This window comes from Ahaetulla prasina, chromosome 2 (genome assembly GCF_028640845.1).
Source record: "Ahaetulla prasina isolate Xishuangbanna chromosome 2, ASM2864084v1, whole genome shotgun sequence".
Classification (NCBI taxonomy): Eukaryota; Metazoa; Chordata; class Lepidosauria; order Squamata; family Colubridae; genus Ahaetulla; species Ahaetulla prasina.
The window spans coordinates 10,414,557-10,438,069 of NC_080540.1; the positions used below are offsets into that span (position 1 = coordinate 10,414,557).

At 42.9% G+C, this 23,513-nt stretch overlaps 1 protein-coding gene across 2 annotated transcripts; it reads left to right on the top strand.

The window, feature by feature from the left end:
- The first annotated feature begins 5,056 nt into the window (after positions 1-5,056).
- LOC131193467 (zinc finger protein 850-like) lies at positions 5,057-22,354 on the top strand. 2 transcript variants are annotated; one of them, XM_058173641.1, is made up of 2 exons: positions 5,057-5,118; positions 19,039-22,354. In XM_058173641.1, the coding sequence occupies exon 2, from the start codon at positions 19,574-19,576 to the stop codon at positions 21,959-21,961; it is 2,388 nt and encodes a 795-aa protein (XP_058029624.1). In that variant the 5' UTR covers positions 5,057-5,118; positions 19,039-19,573; the 3' UTR covers positions 21,962-22,354. The 2 variants fall into 2 exon arrangements, with proteins under 2 accessions (XP_058029624.1, XP_058029625.1); XM_058173642.1 differs by lacking the exon at positions 5,057-5,118 and adding an exon at positions 5,154-5,218.
- Positions 22,355-23,513: the final 1,159 nt, after the last annotated feature.

The following is a 23,513-nucleotide window of genomic DNA, read 5'->3' on the forward strand; positions in this document are numbered from 1 at the left end:
CGATAGTTGCGGTGTTCCACAGTCATGGACTCACTATTTGGAACCTTCACAATTGACTTTCAACAAATGAAATTCACAGGAAGTTGCAAGTCACACTCATGGTACATTGCACTGAACAGAAAATGGTGATTCGCTTAATGACCACAGCTAGAACAGATATCGTAAGGTGGCATGGTTAAATGAAGAGATATTTAATGACCACACCAGTCAGGAATGGACTTGCTGATCCCAATGGCTGTCGTTAAGTGAGGACTACGTTAATCAGCATGGTTGTGCACAGTATTTGTTGCCTTTTTTCTTACAGTCAGTCCTCAACTTACAACAGTTCATATAGTGACCACTCAACAGCACTGTTTTTTACATGACCATTGCAGCATCCCCATAGTGAGATGATCAAAATTCAGATGCTTGGCAAAACACCCATATGTCATCTCTGAAGCCTTTTCGGAGCATCTTCAGGGCTGACACAGCAAGGCTTGTTGGAGCTCTGGGAATGGGAGGGGAGAGTAGAGATAGCTGGGGACTTGTAGCCAAAATAAAATTCTTTCTCCTGGGAACCAAGGACAGTCTCACCAGGTGCTGGGGAGGCGTGGACTGAAACCAACTGGAGTTGAGACTGTGACCTGGTTGGACCATTTGATGGACATGTGGACTGGGAGAAAGAACTTTGAATTTCAATTTGGGTGGGGAAAACCTCTGGGCCTTCAGAGTCTGGTTTTCACGAGATGTACCAATATGACATACCTAATAAATTTGGACTTTGAGGAACATCTTGGCCTTGGAGTTTTGATTGCATTGGGTCTGTTACTTGGAACCCTGACACCATATTTATGATGGTTGCCGTGTCCCGGAGTCATGGGATCCTCTTTTGTGACCTTCAGCAAAGTCAACAGGGAAGCCAGATTAGTTTAACAACCATGTGACTAATTTAACAACTGCAATGATTCACTTAACAACTGTGGCAAGAAAAGTCGTAAAATGGGACAAGACTTACTTAACAGATGTCTCACTTAGCAACAGTGAAAATTTAGGCCCAATTGTGGTTGTAAATTGAGGACTACCTATATTTACACAAAGCATCAGAGTTGGAAGGGACCTTAGAGGTCTTCTGATCAAGACAGGAGACCCTATTCCATTTCAGACAAGAGATTATCCAGTCTCTTCTTAAAAGCCTCCAACTCGAACCCTGTCCTTTAATCTTTCTGAAACTTTTGGGATTATTTCATCAATTAACATCCTACCCTTGCTCTAAAGTTAGATCAAAAAGTGAGAGAGAAACCGGAAGCGTTGAGGCGAGACCAGCTGGAAAAATAGCAGACTCTGACAAGCTCCACGAAAATCCAGTCAAATAAACACTGTCGGAGATCTTCGGACCAGAACTGTCCTGTAGAGACGGTGAAGGAGGAGAGATGTCTCGGAAGACCAAGAGGAACAGATAAGTTCCTCGAAAGTTTGGAGGCAGCTCTTTTAACCAGCAGCGAGGGTGGTGGCCATTGTAAAATGACCGCTCTGAAGCTGGGGCAACCAGACTAAGGTTTCTGTGCAGGAGTGGTGTTTAAAGGGAGTGATGGTACGGATGAGTGATTGGTCAACTCACAGGTAAAAAAGAAAAAAGCAGTTAGATGATTTCACTGGGATTTACAGTGGCAAAAAAAGAGTGGACAGGGGGGAATATCCCCCCAAAAAGAATCAATCAAAGGGTAAAGAGAGAAATAATGGAGATTAGGAGAACGCTTGGGGAGAACTACCCGAGTAATATAGCTAAAAGTGAGGCTGCCTGTGGTCTTTCGGGTGCACTTCAAGGTGTTGGTTACCACCTTTAAGGCGTTCCATGGCTTAGGACCGGGTTATTTACGGGACCGCCTACTCCTACCACTTGCCTCCCACCGACCTGTGCTTTCTCATAGGGAGGGCCTCCTCAGGGTGCCGTCAGCCAAACAATGTCGGCTGGCGACCCCCAGGGGGAGAGCCTTCTCTGTGGGGGCACCCACCCTCTGGAATGATCTTCCACCAGGACTTCGACAACTTCCTGACCTCCGGACCTTCCGCCGCGAGCTGAAGACATATTTATTCTTCCGCGCAGGACTGGCATAAAATTATTATTATTGCTAATTTTAATGGGGTTTTTTAATGATAGTAATGTATTTTAATTATGGGCCAAATTGAATAAGCTTCTTAACATTGGTTTTAACTGTATTGTATTTATTTATTGTTGTTTTTACCTGGCTGTAAACCGCCCTGAGTCCTTATATAACAAATATAAAAAGAAAAAACGAAAAGGAAGAAGTTAAGAGGATAAAAAAAGAAAATTATTAAGAAGTGGAATTTTGGAGAGACCAAGAGAAAATGGTTAAAGAGGGGAAGAATAATGGAAAGGAGGAAGGGAAATGAGGTATACATAAGTAGATTTAATGGAAGTATTAATATTATTAATTGTGGATGGTCAATTAAGTTAAAGGGTTTTAATGTAAGAATTGAATATGATGATGTATATTGCTTATAGTAAAACAGAATATCAGATGAAATATGAAATGGCAATTTGGTTTAATTATGAAGACAATTTAAATTAAACAAAATTGAAATGTTAAAAAGTGGGGTGGGGATTTTGAGAAATATATTTTGTACATGGAGAAATAAGATAATTGATATTATTGAAAGAGATTAGGAATTAAGGGTGAATAGTGATAATGTATTATGTTTTAAGAAGAGATTAAGATAAGATAAAAAGTATGGAAAAAATATGGCTGAAATTGAACATGTAAAATGTATTTGGGGAAAAAAAGAATAATATGATAGAAACTGAAATAACAAGATATGGTAAAAAATGATTAATTTGTGATAAAGAATTATATAAAAGAGATGAAAATGGAAAAAGTAGGAAGATTGGAATATCTTCCTCACATATAAGATGTCATCCAGTCAACACTGTTCATAAAATATGTAGGATGGAAGAAAAACTCTAATAAAACTTGTTTACAAAAAAAAAGTTTGAGTGTACTGTAAGAAGTAATCATGCTCCACCCACCCCCGAATGAAATATTTTGGGAAATTTTCAAAGAGGTAGAATATTAAATTCCCCAAAAGAGGAATGGAGAAAAAAAATCTTAACAAAGGCAGAAAGCAGCCCCAACAGCTTCCTGAAATCTTTAGAGGTGGATATTTTGTGCCCATTAAGATATCCAGGCCAGGTATTCAGAAACAAAAAACCTTCAACTCCAATTATGGGATTAAAATTTGCATTCCCCCACCCAAATTCTAAGGACAGGACATGACCTTTTAGGGTTAGGATTAACCCACCACCACTGAAATCACAAAACACAAAAGCCCCTTCATAGCACAAGTGTCCTGAGAACACTTCATACTTCAAAGTCACAGAAACCTATAAAGCTCCATCCACTCATTCAGCCATTTTGTCAGCTTTCTCAGAACTACATGATGATGTTGGTTCTGCTCATCAATAAACAGAATCTTTTTCAATCGGCCTCCATTTTATTTCCAGTGTCCTTCTCCTGGCTTGTAACCGGACCAAATTTTTCTTCCAACAGTAGCCACATTTATGGGTGTATGTATAATCTCTCTCCAGGATTTACAGATACATAACTCTACCAGTAAAAGAGGGGAATTGGGTTTTTTTTTGACATGTTTTCAACAACAACATGTTGAAAAATGAAAACCCTTAAAACGGGAGAAGAAAGCTAGGACATGGATCCTCCTACTCAGCACAACACATTCTCCACAGAATTGTGAAGAGACCCTGTAAGTCTACGATGAGCAAACCTCAGAAGGCATTGAATTGCTCCTTTGCAAACTAAGACATTTTGTGAAAAGTCTTGCAGGAGTTGTGTCTTTTGATACAATGGGCTAGAAAAGGTGCTACCAGACTCCTCCTGACACGCTTTATAAGGTTTAGTTATTGACAAAAAGGCAGCATCTCCAGCCAGGAATTGCATGGGTGAAAGATGGTGGGCCTTGTAGTCCAATGGCATCTACAGGTCTGCCTCATTCCTCTTCAACATCAATGCATTGCTAATTTGCCATTACTGCAGATGGATTAGCGGATGCACATGCAAGTTTCTTTTACTATTGCAGTGATTTTCAGTCTATTTTTTTAAAATCTGGGTGCTTACTTTTCAAACCTTGGCTTTTCTTGGGGTTGATATGGGTGACTCTCTCTTGCGGGACCCAGATGGAGGACTTTAGTGTTGTCCAGTGGCACCCCAGTCGGCCCCTCTCTGCAACGGCTTCAGCGAATGGGTTAAACGCAGGGACCTTTCCTCTTGCGCCTAGAGAGAAGGCAGGAAAAGGAAGCTGGGAGCCCAGATTCCACTTCCACCCATTCCTTTGCCAGGTTATGCCAGGATATGCTGAGGTGATCCCCTCACAGGGAGAGTCAAACAAAGCTATCTATATAAACAATCTAGACAAGGGGATAGAAGGGGAACTTATCAAATTTTCAGATGACATTAAGCTGGCAGGAATTGCCAATGCCTCAAAAGACAAGCTCAAGATCCAAAAAAGACTTGACAGACTTGAACAGTGGCCCCATCTAACAAAATGATATGACACAGATAAAAGTTTTACACTTAGACCAGAAAAGCAACTGCATAGGTATAAACTAGGTGAATTGAGCCAGTATAAACTGGTTTAATGCCGGTAACTGTGAGGGGGATCTTGGGAATCCCAGTGGACGATCACTTAAATGTGATCCAACAATAAGTGATAACAGCCAAAATAACCAGTACAATCCTAGGCTGCATTAATACTTGGCTCAGTTGCAAAGGTCGGTTGCTAGGAGTCGAAAAGGACCTGCTGCCACGTAATTACTGAAAATATTTTCCAAACGACTTGGTGGAGACTGGACAAACGTGTTTTTCCACTTCAGGTCGCTAGATGGCGATCAGGCAACATCTTTGCCTAGAAAGCCACACATACTTTAGTGCCACCCGCGTTTGAGCTTGCTTGAAAGAGGAGTTTTTTAAACCATCGAGTACTGCATTGCTAGAAAGGATGGGAAGAGAGAAGTGCAGAGAAACTTCCTCTTCCGGATGACTCGTGGGAGAAAAGTGGTGTGCAGAGCGGCTTTTCTGCTCTTGCGAGGGTCGAAGCAGCAGCTGGCAGGTGAGTTGAGGGCAGCAGGTGGGAGGAAAGTCCGGGAGCAAGTCGGGCTGTTCGGTTCCCTCCACGGCCTGGAAGCAGAGAAGCAACTGGGCTGAAGCAGGTCAGCTGCTGCTGCTGCAGGTTCCTTCCCTCCCCAAATGGAAGCCCACTGGGGCTGCAGGCTGTGAAACTGGTGGCTGGAATTTTCTGCTGCTGGGAAGATTGAAAAAGTCTCTTTTAAATTAAAGTTGATTCTTTGGGAATGGCTTCCCTCCAGAGGTTGTGGCTGCTCCGTCACTGGAGGGTTTTAAGGGGAGATTGGACAGCCATTTGTTCAGAATCGAATAGGGTCTCCTGCCAGAACAGGGGATGGACTAGAAGACCTCCAAGGTCCCCCCCCAACTCCATTATTCTGCTTTGGACCTGATTTCTCAGGGCAACAAGTTCAGACTGATGTGCCTCTGGTTTTTTTAGGTTGTTGACAAAATGAGGTTGGGATAGGAGGGTCTTTATACAGTCTTTGGGGTTCTGTGATTGAAATGCTCCATTTTAATGGTGGTGGGTTAATCCTATTATGTCCTAAAAGTCTTGTCCCCGTACCTCTTAATCCCATCAACTGGAGCTGAAGGTGTTTTGTTTGTGAATAGATTAGCCCGCTCTTTCTAAATGGGCACAAAATCTCTACTTCTTCAGGCATCTGTTGGAAACTGTTGGGACTGCTTTCTGCCTTTGTTAAGATTTTTTTTCCTCCATTTCTCCTTTGGGTAAATACAATATTCTGCCTCTTTTAACATCTCCCAAAATATTTCATTCTTGGGGAGGGGGCTTCCCATAAAATTAATACCGAAGATTAAAATCAAGGACCTATGGGAAAGGCAGGAATTGAATGGGGGGAGGGTAGAGGTGGGATCTACTACTTGATCAAGGACAAACATAGGTAGTCCTCACTTACCATTGGCTCACTGAGCCTTTCAAGTTACAATGTCATAGAAGCAGATGTATTTATGAAGGTGCAGGAAAAGGAATTGTACCAATTCGGATTCTGGCAACTGATGCACTTTTATGATGACTTCAGCATCCCAGACTCATAATCCCAATATGGGACCTTCCCAGCTGGCTTCTGACAAGCAAACTCAATGGGGATGCCAGCAGAAAGGTGGAAGCCAGAGTAATGTGAAATTGCCTTTAACAACCCACAGTGATTTGTTTAAGAACTGCAGAGGAACAGATGCAAGTTGGCACTGTCATGTGACTTCATGATTGGGCCACTTAGTGACACAGATGCTAGTCCCAATTGCACTCAGTAAGTGAGGACTACTTCAATTGGGATGTCACCAAAGGAGTTGTGGAAAGTATTTTCTGCCCTTACTGCAGCTCAGTGCTTCCATGGGCAAAACTGGTGCTTCAAATCTTGCAGAGGCTAAAGGCATCATTTCATCAGTTAAAACCCCAAATCTGTAAATCTAGTGCCAGCAGATTGACAGGTGTGGCTCGATAAAATAAAAGACAGTCCAAGCGTGTGTGTTGATAAGCCAATGCATTTATTCGTCTGAATAAAGATGGGTCCCTCTTAAGAAGGAAGGAACCCAGAAGATAGTGCTGGGCAGATATTTATAAATTTTTTACTTTTACTTTACATACAGTAAAAGGCAGCTGGCAGATGAAAGATAAGATATAGAAATTCTAAAAATAGTCAAGCATGCCTTCTGTGGTTTTGGTCACTTGCCTAACCCACAGGCTGGTGGTTTCCTGTGAAAGTTTCCATGTCCTCAGAAGCCTGTTGGGGCCTGAACTTCAGCCTTGCCATCTCAACCTATGAGCAATCATCCAATTCATCCAATTCCTGGTTAAGAATAGCACAGAAAGTTTGACATGTTTTTCAGACTTGAAAGACATGGATTTTCTCCATATTGTAGGTTTGTGTATTTTTATTTCTCTCTGAATGTATCTATCGCCAAATGTATAATCTCTCCCCAGGACTTCCAGATATAGTCACGTGAAAAAGAAAGTACACTCTCCTTGATTTCTATGATTTTATACATCAGGACTTAGTAAAAATCAATTGGTCGTTAGAAATTCTTAAAAGCCAGTAAATACAACCACAGATGAACAAGAACACATGACATATTACATCAGGTCACCATTTAATTTATAAAAAGAAAGCCAAAACAGAGAAGTCATATGTGAAAAAACGTATGATTCAGTAATTTGTTAAACCACCTTTAGCAGCAACAACTAGAAGTAATCCTTTTCTGTGTGACTTTATCAGTCTCTTTTAGCATTGTGGAGGAATTTTGGCCCATTTTTTTTTACAAAATTGCTTCAGTTTGTTGAGGTTTGTGGGTGTTTTTTTATGCACAACTCTCTCGAGGTCCCTGTTGTAGATTTGCTGATCCGTTGTGCGACCACTGTCCTGTTGCATAATCCTATGTCAGCCTTGCTATAGCTATTGGACAGATGGCCTCTGGCCCAATTGCATTATGGTCTGGTCTGTGCAAAGGTCAGTGTTCCAGAAATCATGTAATTTGTTCAGATGCAACTTTGCAACCCTCAGCCCTGCTTCTATGACCCTTTTAGAGAGAAGAGACTTTCTCCTGACAACCTTTCCAAACAAACCATACTTGTTCAGTCTTTTTCTAATTGCACTGTCATGAATCTTAACATTTAACATGCTAACTGAGGCCTGTAGAGTCTGAGATAATAATAACAACAGCAACAACAACAACAACCGAGTTGGAAGGGACCTTGGAGGCCTTCTTGTCCAACCCCCTGCCGAGGCAGGAAACCCTACACCATTTCAGACAAATGGTTATCCAACATTTTCTTAAAAATTTCCAGTGTTGGAGCATTTACAACTTCTGCAGGCAAGTTGTTCCACTGATTAATTGTTCTAACTGTCAGAAAATTTCTCCTTAGTTCTAAATTGCTTCTCTCCTTGATTAGTTTCCACCCATTGCTTCTTGTTCTACCCTCAGGTACTTTGGAGAATACTTTGACTCCCTCTTCTTTGTGGCAACTTCTGAGATAAAAGTCTTTGCTTTTTAGCAATTTTTCTGGCCATTGCATCGTCTGGCCTTAAGATTAATTTTCTTTTATCTTTACATATATATACATACATACATACATATATATATATACATACATACATACATACAAAACAAATATAACCCCCCCCAAGCACATCCTAGATCTGACCAACCACTGCCTATCCAACACATACTTCATCTATAATGGACAAAAATACAAACAAGTAGAAGGAGCACCCATGGGATCACCCCTCTCACCTGTCATTGCCAATCTCTACATGGAACACTTTGAAACCCAAGCTCTAGAAAAATCTGATCACAAACCCAAACTCTGGCTCAGATATGTAGACGACACCTTCATAATCTGGCCACACGGGAAAGAAAAACTTGACAACTTCCTTACACACCTCAATAGCCTACACCCCAAAATACAGTTCACCATGGAAACAGAAGTTAATAACCAACTTCCCTTCCTGGATGTCTTAGTCTACAGGAAACCCAATGGCTCCCTAGGACACACCATCTACCAGAAGAAAACACACACAAACCGCTATCTGCACGCACTCTCACACCACCACCCAGCACAGATCAACTCCGTAGCCAAGACACTCATCTCCAGAACAAAATGCTTAGCTGATGAACAACACCTAAAACCCGAACTAGACACTCTCACTAACGTACTAACATCCAATGGATTCCAAACAAATAAGATTACCAAGCTAATCCAAAAAGAACCCCCCACTAAAATCCAAGACAGAGAACAAGAAAACGGCACAGCCCTCCTCCCATATATAAAAGGCACCACAGACAGAATCAGCAAGATCCTCCACAAACACAACATCAAGACAGCATTCTGCACCAACAGGAAATATGCACCGTCCTAAGAAACCCCATACACAAAATTGAGTTAGAAAATCAAGGAGTATATGAAATCCCATGGCCCGGCTGCCCCACCACATACATTGGACAAACCAACAGAAGAATAAGTGCACGCATTGAAGAACACAAGAACTCATTCAAAAAAGAGGAACCAACTTCTTCCCTGGTCCAACACTTTAAAGTCACAGGACATGATATTGACTTTAAAAAGACCAGAACTATCGCCAAAACTGAACACTTTAACAACAGAATAATCAGAGAAGCCATTGAGATAGAAAAACGGCCACACAGCATGAACAAACGAGATGACACCTCCCGCCTACCAGTCATTTGGAAACCCGCCCTTATTGACAAACAAGTCCCTAACACAAGGAATGACACCAGACCCACACTCACAAGGTCCACACAGGATGTCACCACCACACATCCACCCAGAAAGCAGACCCAAACCCACACTGATCATGAAGCACGACCAAGGACCAGAAGCCAGACCGCAGCTGCAACATTAGCCATTTCAAACCCCTCCAATCCATTCATGCAGCAGACTGACACCCACTATGAAGATGTAGCACGACCACAAAGCCAAACAACAGCTATGCAGCTCACCAGCTCAAATCCCCCTGCAGCACAGACTAGACTGAGCACAACCAAGCCCCCACCAACACAGGACACACCCCCAGCCAATCAGAGCACAGAAAAACCCCCATCCAATCAGAGCACAGCCAAGCTCCCACCCAATCAGTTCAAACCCCCACTAGCAGTTAAAAGGAAGAAACAGCTGCGATCACACATTGCTCCCAGAAGCACGAAGCTGAAGCCTGAAGATGACGAATGAGACTTCGTCGAAACGTCGCCAAGACACTTCCAATTTTACACGGGAGAAAACCCGAACAACCAAAGACCTATATACATACATACATACATACATACATACATACATACATATATATAACTCTCCCCTGGCTCAGCTGATAAAGGGAGGAGAACTTGTGGCTCAGAGGTTAGTACAACCAATGGTGAAATGTAAAATTTGTTATTACTGGTTCTGTGGGCGTGGCTTGGTAGTGGGGATAATGTGACTGAGTGGGCATGGCCAACTTTTTTTTTTTAACTTTTAAAATAATTTTTTCTACAACCTCTTCGGCCGAAAAAAAACATATTTTTTTTGCCTTTAAAAGAAAAAAAAAGCCTCTGACGATCAGGCAACTCAGCTGGGATCATCAGAGGAGCCTTTTAAAAGCATTTTTTCTACAACCTCTTCGGCGGAAGAGGTTGTAGAAAAACTGTTTTTAAAAGGCTCCTCCGACAATCCCTGCTGTGCCGTGCAATCATCAGAGGCTTTTTTTTTTCTTTTAAAAGCATTTTTTTGGCCAAAGAAAAAATGCTTTTAAAAGTGGAAAAAAACCTCTGATGATCGTGCAGCTCGGCTGGGCGGGGGCAGGGATTTTTGCTACCGGTTTGGGTGACCCAGTCCGAAGCGGGAGCATTTCACCCCTGAGTGCAACAACCTAATATGCAGGCAGCCCAAATTTGAATCCAAGTAAGGGTATGGCTAATTGATGAGAACTAAATAGCTTGAAATAGATCTATATTAGTCTCCCTTTATTTCTTTATTAGCAAAACACAAATTTTAATTTTTTTTAATATATATACATACATACATTTATATGTATGTATGTATGTATATGTAGGTCTTGGCGTATTCGGGTCTTTTCCCATGTAAGGTTGAAAGTATCTAGACGACGTTTCGATGAGGTCCTATTCGTCATCTTCAGGCTGGTGCTTTCGGCTTCGTGCCTGTGTGAGCAAAGCTACATACCTATACCAGTGAAAATTAGGAACTATTGTATAATATTCTGCCATCCTGGGACAATATCATCTCCCGTCGACTTCTATCTTCTAGCGACGTGATATTTTTTACGATTTTTATACACTATTCGGTACAGGAACTCTTGCGCCTGCGAGGTGCCCCCGCCTCGCAGGAATGGCCCGCTTTATTACCAAGGGCCGGCCTCAATGACGGGTCTTGGGACCCACAGAGGTGGCATGCGTCGAGGAAGAGCCTTTGGGGTTTTTTAGATAGGGAGCTTTTAAGGGGTGGGAGGGCAAGGGCGGGTGGGGGTAGCCCGTCGGGGGGGGTCCAGTTCCTGCGTGTGCTCGCGGTGTCCATTTAACAGGTTCGAAGGTTACGGGGGAAGATTGCGTTCCTTTTGGTGAGGGTGGTTCTATTTGTACGGTAAGTGGGAGGGGCAGATATGGCGGAAGCGAGGGATCACATCATTTCCCGGGGACGCGCGCTCGATGTTTGAAGGCGATCGCGCGTCCCGATCCCTCAGACTTCTCCCGTTCCCCGGATGGTCGAGACCCTCAGAGCCTGGGCCTTCGGCTGATGTTGTGCAACGCACAGTCCGTGGTCAATAAGGCCCCCCTAATATATGATCTTATCCAGGGGGGTGCCGCGGACCTTATGGGCATTACGGAAACCTGGTTGGGCGCAGAAGGGGGCGTGCCCCTTGTTGAAATGTGCCCACCGGGTTTCCGGGCATTCCATCAGCCGAGGGCCCAGGGTAAGGGTGGGGTGGCGGCGGTTGTGATTAGGGAGAGTCTAGAGCCGAGGGAGACCACTGTACCTCAGATGGCCGGGTGTGAATCCCTCTTTGTGAGGTGGGGCCATAGGTGTCAGATGGGCTTGTTTGTCACGTACCTGGCTCCTTGCTGCGTGACAGCTGCCCTGCCCGAGCTCCTGGAGGTGCTTGCTGGGGTGGCAGTTGAGACCCCCAGACTTATTGTCATGGGGGATTTCAACTTGCCATCGACCGGCATGTCATCTTCAGTTGCTCGGGAGTTCACGGCTTCCATGACGGCCTTGGACCTGACTCAAGTAGTTGATGGCCCTACTCACAGTGGGGGTGGCACACTGGATTTGATTTTCATCTCTGGTCAGTGGTTGAAGGATCTGGATTTGAGGGATTTAGTCATCAAACCTTTGTCATGGTCAGATCACTCTCTCCTTTGCCTGGACTTTCTGACCGCCACTCAACACCGCAGGGAGACGGAACCAATACGTTGGTTCCCTCCCAGGCGCCTGATGGACCCGGAGAGGTTCCAGACGGAGCTTGGGCCGTTTCCTGAGGGTCTGGCTCACGGCACGGCCGAGGAACTTGTCGCGGCTTGGGAACGGGCTGCGGCGGGGGCCTTGGACCGTGTCATGCCTTTGCGGCCTCTGACCCGGCGTAGGTCTCAACCAGCTCCCTGGTTCTCCGAGGAGCTGAGGGGGATGAAACGCCGGAGAAGATGCCTAGAGAGTTCCTGGAGGTCCAGTCGTTCGGAGGCTGATCGGACACTAGTTAGGTCCTATACGAGGACCTACCTAATGGCAATGAGGGAAGCGAGACATTGCTACGTCTCCTCCCTCATTGCGTTGGCAGATAACCGCCCGGCCGCCCTGTTTCGGGTTACTCGCTCTCTCCTTCAACAGGGGGAGCGGGATGACCCGTTGCAGGGACGTGCTGAGGAGTTTAGTGGTTATCTATACGACAAAATCGTTCAGCTTCGGGACGGCCTGGACCAAAATTGGGTAAATCCAGGTGGGATGTCAGAGAGCCGTCTTGTTGAGACTATTTGGGATGAGTTTGACCCTGTAGCTCCCGAGGACATGGACAGGTTGCTGGGTAGGTTGAATGCCACCACATGTTTACTGGACCCGTGTCCCTCCTGGTTGGTGCTGGCCGCACAGGAGGTGACACGAGGCTGGCTCCAGGGGATTACGAATGCTTCCTTGTTGGAGGGGGTCTTTCCGGCCGCCTTGAAGGAGGTGGTGGTGAGGCCTCTCCTCAAGAAGCCTTCCCTGGACCCAGCTGTTTTAGGTAATTATCGTCCGGTCTCCAACCTTCGCTTCGCGGTGAAGGTTGTAGAGAGTGTGGTGGCATGTCAGCTACCCCAGTACCTGGAGGAAACCGTCTATCTAGACCCGTTCCAGTCCGGTTTTCGGCCCGGTTACAGCACTGAGACGGCTTTGGTTGCGTTGGTGGATGATCTCTGGAGGGCCAGGGATAAAGGTTATTCCTCTGCCTTGGTCCTATTAGACCTCTCAGCGGCTTTTGATACCATCGACCATGGTATCCTGCTGCACCGGTTGGAGGGATTGGGAGGGAGGCACCGCTCATCGGTGGTTCTCCTCCTATCTCTCCGATCGGTCGCAGACGGTGTTGACGGGGGCAGAGGTCGCCCCGAGACGCCTCACTTGTGGGTGCCTCAGGGTCGATTCTCTCGCCCCTCTTGTTCAACATCTATATGAAGCCGCTGGGTGAGATCATCAGTGGTTTCGGTGTGAGGTACCAGCTGTACGCTGACGATACTCAGCTGTACTTTTCCACACCGGACCACCCCAACGAAGCTATCGAGGTGTTGTCCCGGTGTCTGGAAGCCGTACGGGTCTGGATGGGGAGAAACAGGCTCAAGCTCAATCCCTCCAAGACGGAGTGGCTGTGGATGCCGGCATCCCGGTACAGTCAGCTGCAGCCGCAGCTGACTGTTGGGGGCGAGTCATTGGCCCCAATGGAGAGGGTGCGCAACTTGGGCGTCCTCCTGGATGGACGGCTGTCTTTCGAAGACCATTTGACGGACGTCTCCAGGAGAGCTTTTCACCAGGTTCGCCTGGTTCGCCAGTTGCGCCCATTTCTAGACCGGGATGCCCTATGCACGGTCACTCATGCTCTCATGACATCTCGTCTGGATTACTGCAATGCTCTCTACATTGGGCTCCCCTTGAGGAGCACCTGGAGACTCCAGGTAGTTCAGAATGCAGCTGCGCGGGTGATAGAGGGAGCCCCTCGTGGCTCCCACGTAACACCTCTCCTGCGCAGACTGCACTGGCTGCCTGTGGCCTTCCGGGTGCGCTTCAAGGTTTTGGTAATGATCTTCAAAGCGCTCCATGGCATAGGGCCGGGCTACTTACGGGACCGTCTGCTGCCACCGAATGCCTCTCACCGACCCGCGCCTCACAGAGAGGGACTCCTCAGGTGCCATCGCCAGGCAGTGCCGACTGGCGACACCCAGGAAGGGCCTTTTCTGTGGGGCCCCACCCTCTGGAACGAGCTTCCCCAGGACTTCGCCAACTTCCTGACCTTGAACCTTCCGCATGAGCTTAAGACACATCTATTTATCTGCGCAGGACTGGACTAGAATTTTAAATTTTTAAATGTTTAAATTTTAAATCTGGTTTTAAATGGGGTTTTATTATTTATATCTCTATTTTAAATATTCGGCCTATGTAATAAGTTTTTTAAATTAATGTTTTACCCTGTATATATATATATATGTTTTTTATGTGGCTATAAACCGCCCTGAGTCCCTAGGGAGTGTGAATAATAAATAAATAAAAAATCTATGAAAACGTGTGTGTGTGTGTATATGTAGGTCTTGGTTATTCTGGTTTTCTCCCACGTAAAATTGGAAGTGTCTTGGCGACATTTCAACGAAGTCTCATTCGTCATCTTCAGGCTTCAGTTTCGTGCTTCTAGGAGCAATGTGTGATCGCAGCTGTTTCTTCCTTTTAACTGCTAGTGGGGGTTTGAACTGATTGAATGGGAGCTTGGCTGTGCTCTGATTGGATGGGGTTTTTTTGTGCTCTGATTGGCTGGAGGTGTATCCTGTTTGGGTGGGGGCTTGGTTGTGTTCAGATTAGTCTGAGTTGCAGGGGGATTTGCTGAGTTGCAGATGATACCTCCCGCCTACCAGCCATTTGGAAACCCGCTCTTATTGACAAACGAGTCCCTAACACGAGGAATGACACCAGACCCACACTCACGAGGGCCACACAGGATGTCACCACCACACATCCACCCAGAAAGCAGACTCAAACCCACACCGATGATGAAGCACAACCAAGGACCAGAAGCCAGACCGCAGCTGCAACATTAGCCATTTCAAACCCCTCCAATCCATACATGCAGCAGACTGACACCCACTATGAAGATGTAGCACTACCATGAACACGAAGCCAAACTACAACAATGCAGCTCTGCAAATCAGCAAATCCCCCTGCAACTCAGACTAATCTGAGCACAACCAAGCCCCCACCCAAACAGGACACACCTCCAGCCAATCAGAGCACAAAAAAACCCCATCCAATCAGAGCACAGCCAAGCTCCCACCCAATCAGTTCAAACCCCCACTAGCAGTTAAAAGGAAGAAACAGCTGCGATCACACATTGCTCCTAGAAGCACAAAGCAGAAGCCTGAAGATGACGAATGAGACTTAGTCGAAACGTTGCCAAGACACTTCCAATTTTACGTGGGAGAAAACCCGAATAACCAAAGACCTACATACAAACACCCACGAACACCTCAGAAAACAAATGTATATGTATATGTATATGTATATATATGTATATATATATATATATGTATATATATGTATGTATGTATGTATTAAGATATAATCCTTCATTATTTAGTTGTTTACTGTTTCATTGCCATTCTAATGCCAATCACAATATTATTTGAACATACATAGTAATACCCTCTTCCAATTTCTAATCTTCCCATCTAGTTATTACTTTTATTCTGTTATATAAAAATGTGTATACTAATAGTCCCTCTATCTCTGATTTCTACCTCAATTCTAACTTTTCAGTTAGAATTCAGTTCTAACTTAACAATTCAGTTAGTCCACCATTATATTAAAAGTCCTTTCTTTTCTATCCATCATCTCTTGTCCATTTTAATGCTTCAATTCTTATTCGCTTTTTGGGTTGCCTCCCATACTTCTCTCTTGGATCTTTGCCTCTATCGACCTCTACCTTTTTGCTACTCAGTCTATATATTTCTCCCATCTTATACTGCCAAGCCTCTAGAATGTCTGCCCAAATTCCTAACTCTCCTGTCTCTCTTTCAAAAGTATCATCCTGTTTGTTCCTATCCATTTTAAAATCTCTTAAAATATTTTTTCCTTGCTTTATTTCATCAGTCATTTTTCTTTACTGTCTTCTCCTTCTTATCTTCTTGCTTTATTTTCTGATTTGTCTGTTCTATCTTTTCCTCCATTCTTTCTGTTATTGCCTCCCTTTCCTGGACATAGTGATCTTTATTCATTGTCCCTTGTTGAATGTTTTCTGTTTTCCCATCTGTGCCATGCATTAGGTTCTTTATCTCTCTAGAGTTCTTTGTCATAATGTTCTTAATGTTTTGAAACATCAAAGGCATTTGTTCCAAAAATCCACTCATTTCCCCCTGATGGAGCAACTCGTCTTGTTTTAGTCAGTCTCACTGTTGCTCAATAGTCCAAAAATCATATATTCAGGCCTAATGTTGCTCCCTAGAGAATACAGTAGTCACCGTTCTTTATATTCCACAGTTAATCAATCAGTTCCATTTAAGTAGTCCAGAAAGCTTTCTAGGTGTCTTCTTAAATCCACTTTATAAATTTAGTAATATGTCTTAACATTCAAAGGTTGCTTTAATTAGATCTCTTCCTTTGTCTTACAGTTGAGTCTCTAATGATCATGGAGTAGATAAATATAAAAAAATAATTATAAGGTCTCCAGATAGATGATGTTTATTTCTCTTATCAGAAATTTTCCCAGGCTTGTAGGGGTATATTTTCCATTCAACAGTAGGTGACACCCGCAGCATAGGTTTCAACACCTCAATTCTAACTTTTCAGTTAGAATTCAGTTCTAACTTAACAATTCAGTTAGTCCACCATTATCTTAAAAGACTTTCCCTTTCTATCCTTCATCTCTTGCCCATTTTAATGCTTCAATTCTTATTTGTTTTTTGTATTGCCTCCCATACTTCTCTTTTGGATCTTTCCTTCTATCGATCTCTACCTTTTTGCTACTCAGTCTATATATTTCTCCCATATTATACTGCCAAGCCTCTAGAATGTCTGCCCAAATTCCTAATCTCCTGTCTCTCTTTCAAAAGTATCATCCTGTTTGTTCCTATCCATTTTAAAATCTCTTAAAATATTTTTTCCTTGCTTTATTTCATCAGTCATTTTTCTTTACTGTCTTCTCCTTCTTATCTTCTTGCTTTATTTTCTGATTTGTCTGTTCTATCTTTTCCTCCATTCTTTCTGTTATTGCCTCCCTTTCCTGGACATAGTGATCTTTATTCATTGTCCCTTGTTGAATGTTTTCTGTTTTCCCATCTGTGCCATGCATTAGGTTCTTTATCTCTCTAGAGTTCTTTGTCATAATGTTCTTAATGTTTTGAAACATCAAAGGCATTTGTTCCAAAAATCCACTCATTTCCCCCTGATGGAGCAACTCGTCTTGTTTTAGTCAGTCTCACTGTTGCTCAATAGTCCAAAAATCATATATTCAGGCCTAATGTTGCTCCCTAGAGAATACAGTAGTCACCGTTCTTTATATTCCACAGTTAATCAATCAGTTCCATTTAAGTAGTCCAGAAAGCTTTCTAGGTGTCTTCTTAAATCCACTTTATAAATTTAGTAATATGTCTTAACATTCAAAGGTTGCTTTAATTAGATCTCTTCCTTTGTCTTACAGTTGAGTCTCTAATGATCATGGAGTAGATAAATATAAAAAAATAATTATAAGGTCTCCAGATAGATGATGTTTATTTCTCTTATCAGAAATTTTCCCAGGCTTGTAGGGGTATATTTTCCATTCAACAGTAGGTGACACCCGCAGCATAGGTTTCAACACCTCAGTTCTAACTGTTACTTAATCCAATTTTAATTTGATTTATACAAACAAAGTCAGTTATTTAAGTAAAATGTTCCAGCATTTTAAAATACCTTTCCAAAACAGCACCTACCCAGCTTCGAGGTTCAATTTTCTATATTTTATTTTATTTTATTTTATTGCTTTTTCCCCCTTGGTTCCTTTCTTTTGGGTCTGAAATTTTTCTTTGAATTATTGTTTGTTGCTTTAATAAATAGTTCTAAGAGTCTCTTTCCTGGATATGTTTTCCTTTTAGGGTTAAATTTTAGGTAGCAAAAGAATCATCTCACCCAGTTCAAGTCACTATTCATTTACGCCGCTCCTGTACTTTCTTTGTTGCCTCGGATGTCCAGCTTCACGGCAGCCATGATGACTGCCTCTCCTTATCAAGAATGAGAGGGAAGAGCCCTGGATCAGGCAGGAGAGTTGCAACTCCCCCGCAACCTGCAGGGCACCCCCCCTTTCCTTCACCACCCCTACAGGGTGGCTTTAGCTCCTTTTGGAACCCTCCAAAGGGGAAAACTCAGTGCGGGCGGATGGAGATCCACACCTTGCATCCGATATTGCCGCAACATCAGTCGGACATCCCGAGATGAATTTTCTTGGATGTCCATTCCTGGGAAGATTGGCAACTGTCCTGAATGTTTCCTACTTGTGAATAATCTTCCTCACTGTAGAATGATGGATTTTAAATTGTTTGGAAATGGTCTTTTAAACCTTCCCAAATTAATCTGCAACAACAATTTCTTCTCTAAGATAATTGCTGATGTCTTAACTCTTTGGGATTGCATTAACACACACCTCAAGTCTGGAGACCAGGAAACTCCTACAACTTTGGCTTTTATAGATGTAGTCCTACCTCCTGATGATCAATTGATCAAGGGCACTTTATTAGCAGTACTTGGCTGCTACATGGCCTCTTTATACTATGGAAGCAATGAGAAATTTCCTAATGGTGAGAATAAGTAACCAGCAGAACAGCTTGCCTTCAGAAGTTGTGGTGCTCCATCACTGGGCTTTTCAGAAGAGATGAAAGAAACACTTGTCTGAAATGGTGTAGGGTCTCCTGCTTGAGCAGGGGCTGGATTAGAAGACCTGCAAGGTCCCTTCTAATTCTGTTACTCTCTTCTGTATATTATAACCTGATAAGTAAACCATAAAAATCAAAGAGGGTGTACTTTCTTTTTCACTTGACTATTTGAAAAACCCTTTGCACTGCTAAGAATTTGTGATTGACTCAGTCAACAAGTGAATTTCATCATTTTTCATTGTAATGTAAATGTTTTACTCTTTTGCTTATCTTCTGCAATCATTAAAGATACCCTTTTATTTGAATCTTATAGACAAAAAGGATGGCAATAAGAGCACTCTGGACAACTGAGGATAACAAGCAACATTGAACAGCAAAGCAAGTCAGTCCAGAAATCAAAATATTTTCCATTTCCTTCAGTGAGACACACAATTCTTCACCTTCCTCGGCAGCTGAGAGAGAAACGAGAAAAAATGAAGAGATTTCTAGCTGGGAAAAGTAGAGGGTGAAATTCAAGCAAACATTACATGAAAAGTCAAGGGAGATTATTTTTCCATTGAGCAAAAGAGGGAAATATCTGGAAGTTACTGGAGAGGAAAAGGTCAATTGGAAATCCACGTAGAGCAGTGTTGCAGGCCTCACTCTGGAAGAAAATAACCAGTAAATCAAAGCATCACTAAATAAGAGATCATCCACATTTTTTGACTTCCTCAAGAATATTAGTTGTGGGAAAGATACAACTTGCGAATCACAGCTGATTATGCCTGGAAAGATCAAGACTGGAGAAAAACCATACAAATTCTCTGAATGTGACAAATCCTTTGATCAGAACAACTCTGTTTTCTTTCATGGAAGGACCCACACAGGAGAAAAGCCCTGCAAGTGCTCTCAATGCAGTAAATGCTTTAGGAAGCATGGCAATATGGATTCACACCAAGGAGAAACCATTTGAATGTCCCGAGTGTGGGAAATGTTTCAGTAACAATTCCAGCCTGGTGAAACACCAGAGGACTCATACAGGAGAGAAACCCTTTAAATGTCCTGACTGTGGGAAAAGTTTCACTCAGAATTCCAGCCTTATTGGCCACCAGAGGATTCACACAGGAGAGAAACCGTTTGAATGTCCTGTTTGTGGGAAACGTTTCAGTCAGAATTCCCATCTCATGAAACACCAGAGGACTCACACAGGAGAGAAACCCTTTAAATGTCCTGACTGTGGGAAAAGTTTCACTCAGAATTCCACCCTGGTTCAACACCAGAGGATTCACACAGGAGAGAAACCCTTTAAATGTCCTCAATGTAGGAAAGGTTTTAGTCAGAATTCCACCCTGGTTCAACACCAAAGGACTCACATAGGAGAGAAACTATTTGAATGTCCTGTTCGTGGAAAAGTTTCTCTCAGAGATCCCAGCTCATGGTGCACCAGAGGACTCATACAGGAGAGAAGCCTTACAAATGCTCCCAATGTGGTAAATGCTTTAGCAAGCATGGCAACATGGACTCACACAAGAGAGAAACCCTTTCAGCATCCTGACTGGGGGAAAAGTCTCAGTACCAATTCCAGCCTGGTGACACGCCAAAGGAGTCACACAGGTGAGAAACCCTTTAAATGTCCTGACTGTGGGAATAGTTTCAATCGAAATTCTCACCTCCTTTCACACCAGAGGACTCACACAGGAGAGAAACTGTTTGACTGTCCTGTTTGTGGGGAACGTTTCAGTAAGAATTCCAGACTCGTGAGACACCAGAGGATTCACATAGGAGAAAAACCCTTTGAATGTCCTGATTGTGGTAAAAGTTTCAGTCACAATTCCAGCCTGGTGAACCACCAGAGGACTCACACAGGAGAGAAACCCTTTAAATGTCTTGACTGTGGGAAAAGTTTCCGTCAGAATTCCACCCTGGTTCAACACCAGAGGATTCACACAGGAGAGAAACCATTTGAATGTCCTCTTTGTGAGAAAAGTTTCAGTCAGAATTCCCACCTCGTGGAGCACCAGAGGACTCACACAGGAGAGAAACCCTTTAAATGTCCTGACTGTGGGAAAAGTTTCACTCAGAATTCTACCCTGGTTCAACACCATAGGATTCACACAGGAGAGAAACCCTTTAAATGTCTTGACTGTGGGCAACATTTTAGTCAGAATTCCACTCTGGTGAAACACCAGAGGACTCACACAGGAGAGAAATCCTTTGAATGTCCTGACTGTGGGAAAAGTTTCAGTAAGAATTCCAGCCTGGTGATACACCAGAGGACTCACGTAGGAGAGAAACTCTTTGAATGTCCTGATTGTGGAAAGGTTTCTCTCAGAGATCCCAGTTTGTGGCGCACCAGAGGACTCACACAGGAGAGAAGCCCTACAAGTGCTCCCAATGTGGTAAATGCTTTAGCGAGCATAGCAACATGGACTCATAGCAAGGAGAAACTGTTTGAAATTCCTGATTGTGAGAAATGTTTCTGTGATAATTCCAACCTGGTGATACACCAGAGGATTCACACAGACGAGAAACCCTTTAAATGTCCTGACTGTGGGAATAATTTCAGTCGAAATTCTGAACTCGTTTCACACCAGAGGACTCACACAGGAGAAAAACCCTTCGAATGTCCTGATTGTGGTAAAAGTTTCAGTCACAATTCCAGCCTGGTTAACCACCAGAGGACTCACACAGGAGAGAAACCCTTTAAGTGTCTTGACTGTGGAAAAAGTTTCAGTCAGAGCTCCACCCTGGTTCAACACAAGAGGATTCACACAGGAGAGAAACCGTTTGGCTGTCCTGTTTGTGGGAAAAGTTTCAGTAAGAATTCCAGACTCGTGAGACACCAGAGGACTCACACAGGAGAAAAACCCTTTGAATGTCCTGATTGTGGGAAAAGTTTCAGTCATAATTCCAGCCTGGTGAACCACCAGAGGACTCACACAGGAGAGAAACCCTTTAAATGTCTTGACTGTGGGAAAAGTTTCCGTCAGAACTCCACCCTGGTTCAACACAAGAGGATTCACACAGGAGAGAAACCATTTGAATGTCCTTTTTGTGGGAAAGGTTTCAGTCAGAATTCCCACCTGATGGAACACCAGAGGACTCACACAGGAGAGAAATCCTTTAAATGGCCTGATCATGGAAAAGTTTCTCTCAGAGATCCCAGCTCGTGGTGCATCAGAGGACTCACACAGGAGAGAAACTGTATGAGTGTCCCGTTTGTGGAAAAAGTTTCAGTTGGAATTCCAACATGGTGATATACCAGAGTACTCACACAGGAGAGAAACCATATGAGTATCCAGACTGTGGAAAAAATTTCAGTATTAGGACTAGCCTTCTAAATCATATGATTATAACCATTTGAGTACCTTGAATGTGGATGGTGCTTCAGGAAACATTCCAGCCTTATATGCACACAAGAAAATCCACTTGACACCCCAAGTGATGACTGTAGACAAAGCTTGAATTTAATTTCTTTTTTTTCCGTTCTTTTTTTTTAATTAAGTTTTTTATTTTTTCCAATATAAACATACATGGTTTTTGTTTTTTTTTTATTCAAAAAGTTTTACACACAAAAAAAATCCCCCCCCTTTTCCCCCAACCCCCTTCCCTTCACTAATACCCTCCCCCCTCCCCCCTGACTTCCCGGAACAAGCACAAGGTATGGTTAAAAATAAAACAAACATATGCTAAGAAAATTTTCCCCCAAAACTATTATACCAATTTTCCCTCTCTAGCTCTGACTTCCTCCTAACATAACCAAAATCCTTCAAAAAAAATTAACAATAAACAGTAATAAAATATATAAATCAATAGAACAAATTAATCCTAAAGTATTTAAAACCAGCTAAAGCATAAAAATCCAATCCAATTCAGAGAATATCTCCTTATAGCTTCTATAACCATATAATTTTCCCCAGGTCTTTCTTACATAAGATCTTTCGAGAATATTCTATTTAAAATTCAGTGCAACACATTATAAAATTTCAATACAGAAAATTACAATATCTATTCAACTTTAGTCCTTCCTCGTCAAAATCCAGTATAGATCCAAATATCTAGTCTTTTATGATAGATATAAAACATATAATCAACCCATTTCTTCCAGATCTTCCTCACATATTGTCTTTCCGGGACACTAATATTTTTGTCTGTTAATATTTCAAAAAAACCTTGTTTCAAGGATAATACTTTTGTCTCTTGCCATTTTTTTTGATGCATTAATCTCTGTCTTTCCTTCATTACTCCTTTTGAAAAGTCAGTCACAATATTTCCTAGTAGTTCCTTATGTCCAGGAATCCACAAATTACTGCCGTATATTCCATCAGTCCAAAAAGAGAACTCTTGGAAAGCATTAACCCTGTGAGTTTTTTCGGTTCGGGAGACAGCCTCCTGTAGCACAAATTCAGGCATTTCATCCAAACTATTTAAAGAAAACTTCTTTACATCAACTTGTTTATTCACGATCATATCTTCATATTTATCCACTTTTGTTTGTATCTCCTCCATTCCATTTTCCAAGTCCTGATTGCACTGGTTAATTTCCTCCAAGCTCTCATCCAAAACATCCCCATTTTTTATCAATTCGTATTTTTGAATAATTAAATACATTCTTTCTGTGTAATCCTGTATAAAGTCACGAATCCATTCTTCTGAAAGAACCTTCATGACAAAGTTCCTGCTGGGAATCCTCTTGTGAAATACTTAAACAACGTAATATAATCCAACAATCCACAGTCCAACACAATAAGATAAAATCTCCAGTTTCGATTCCGCAGCAAGGCTCCCTTTCATTTATCACTCTGCTTT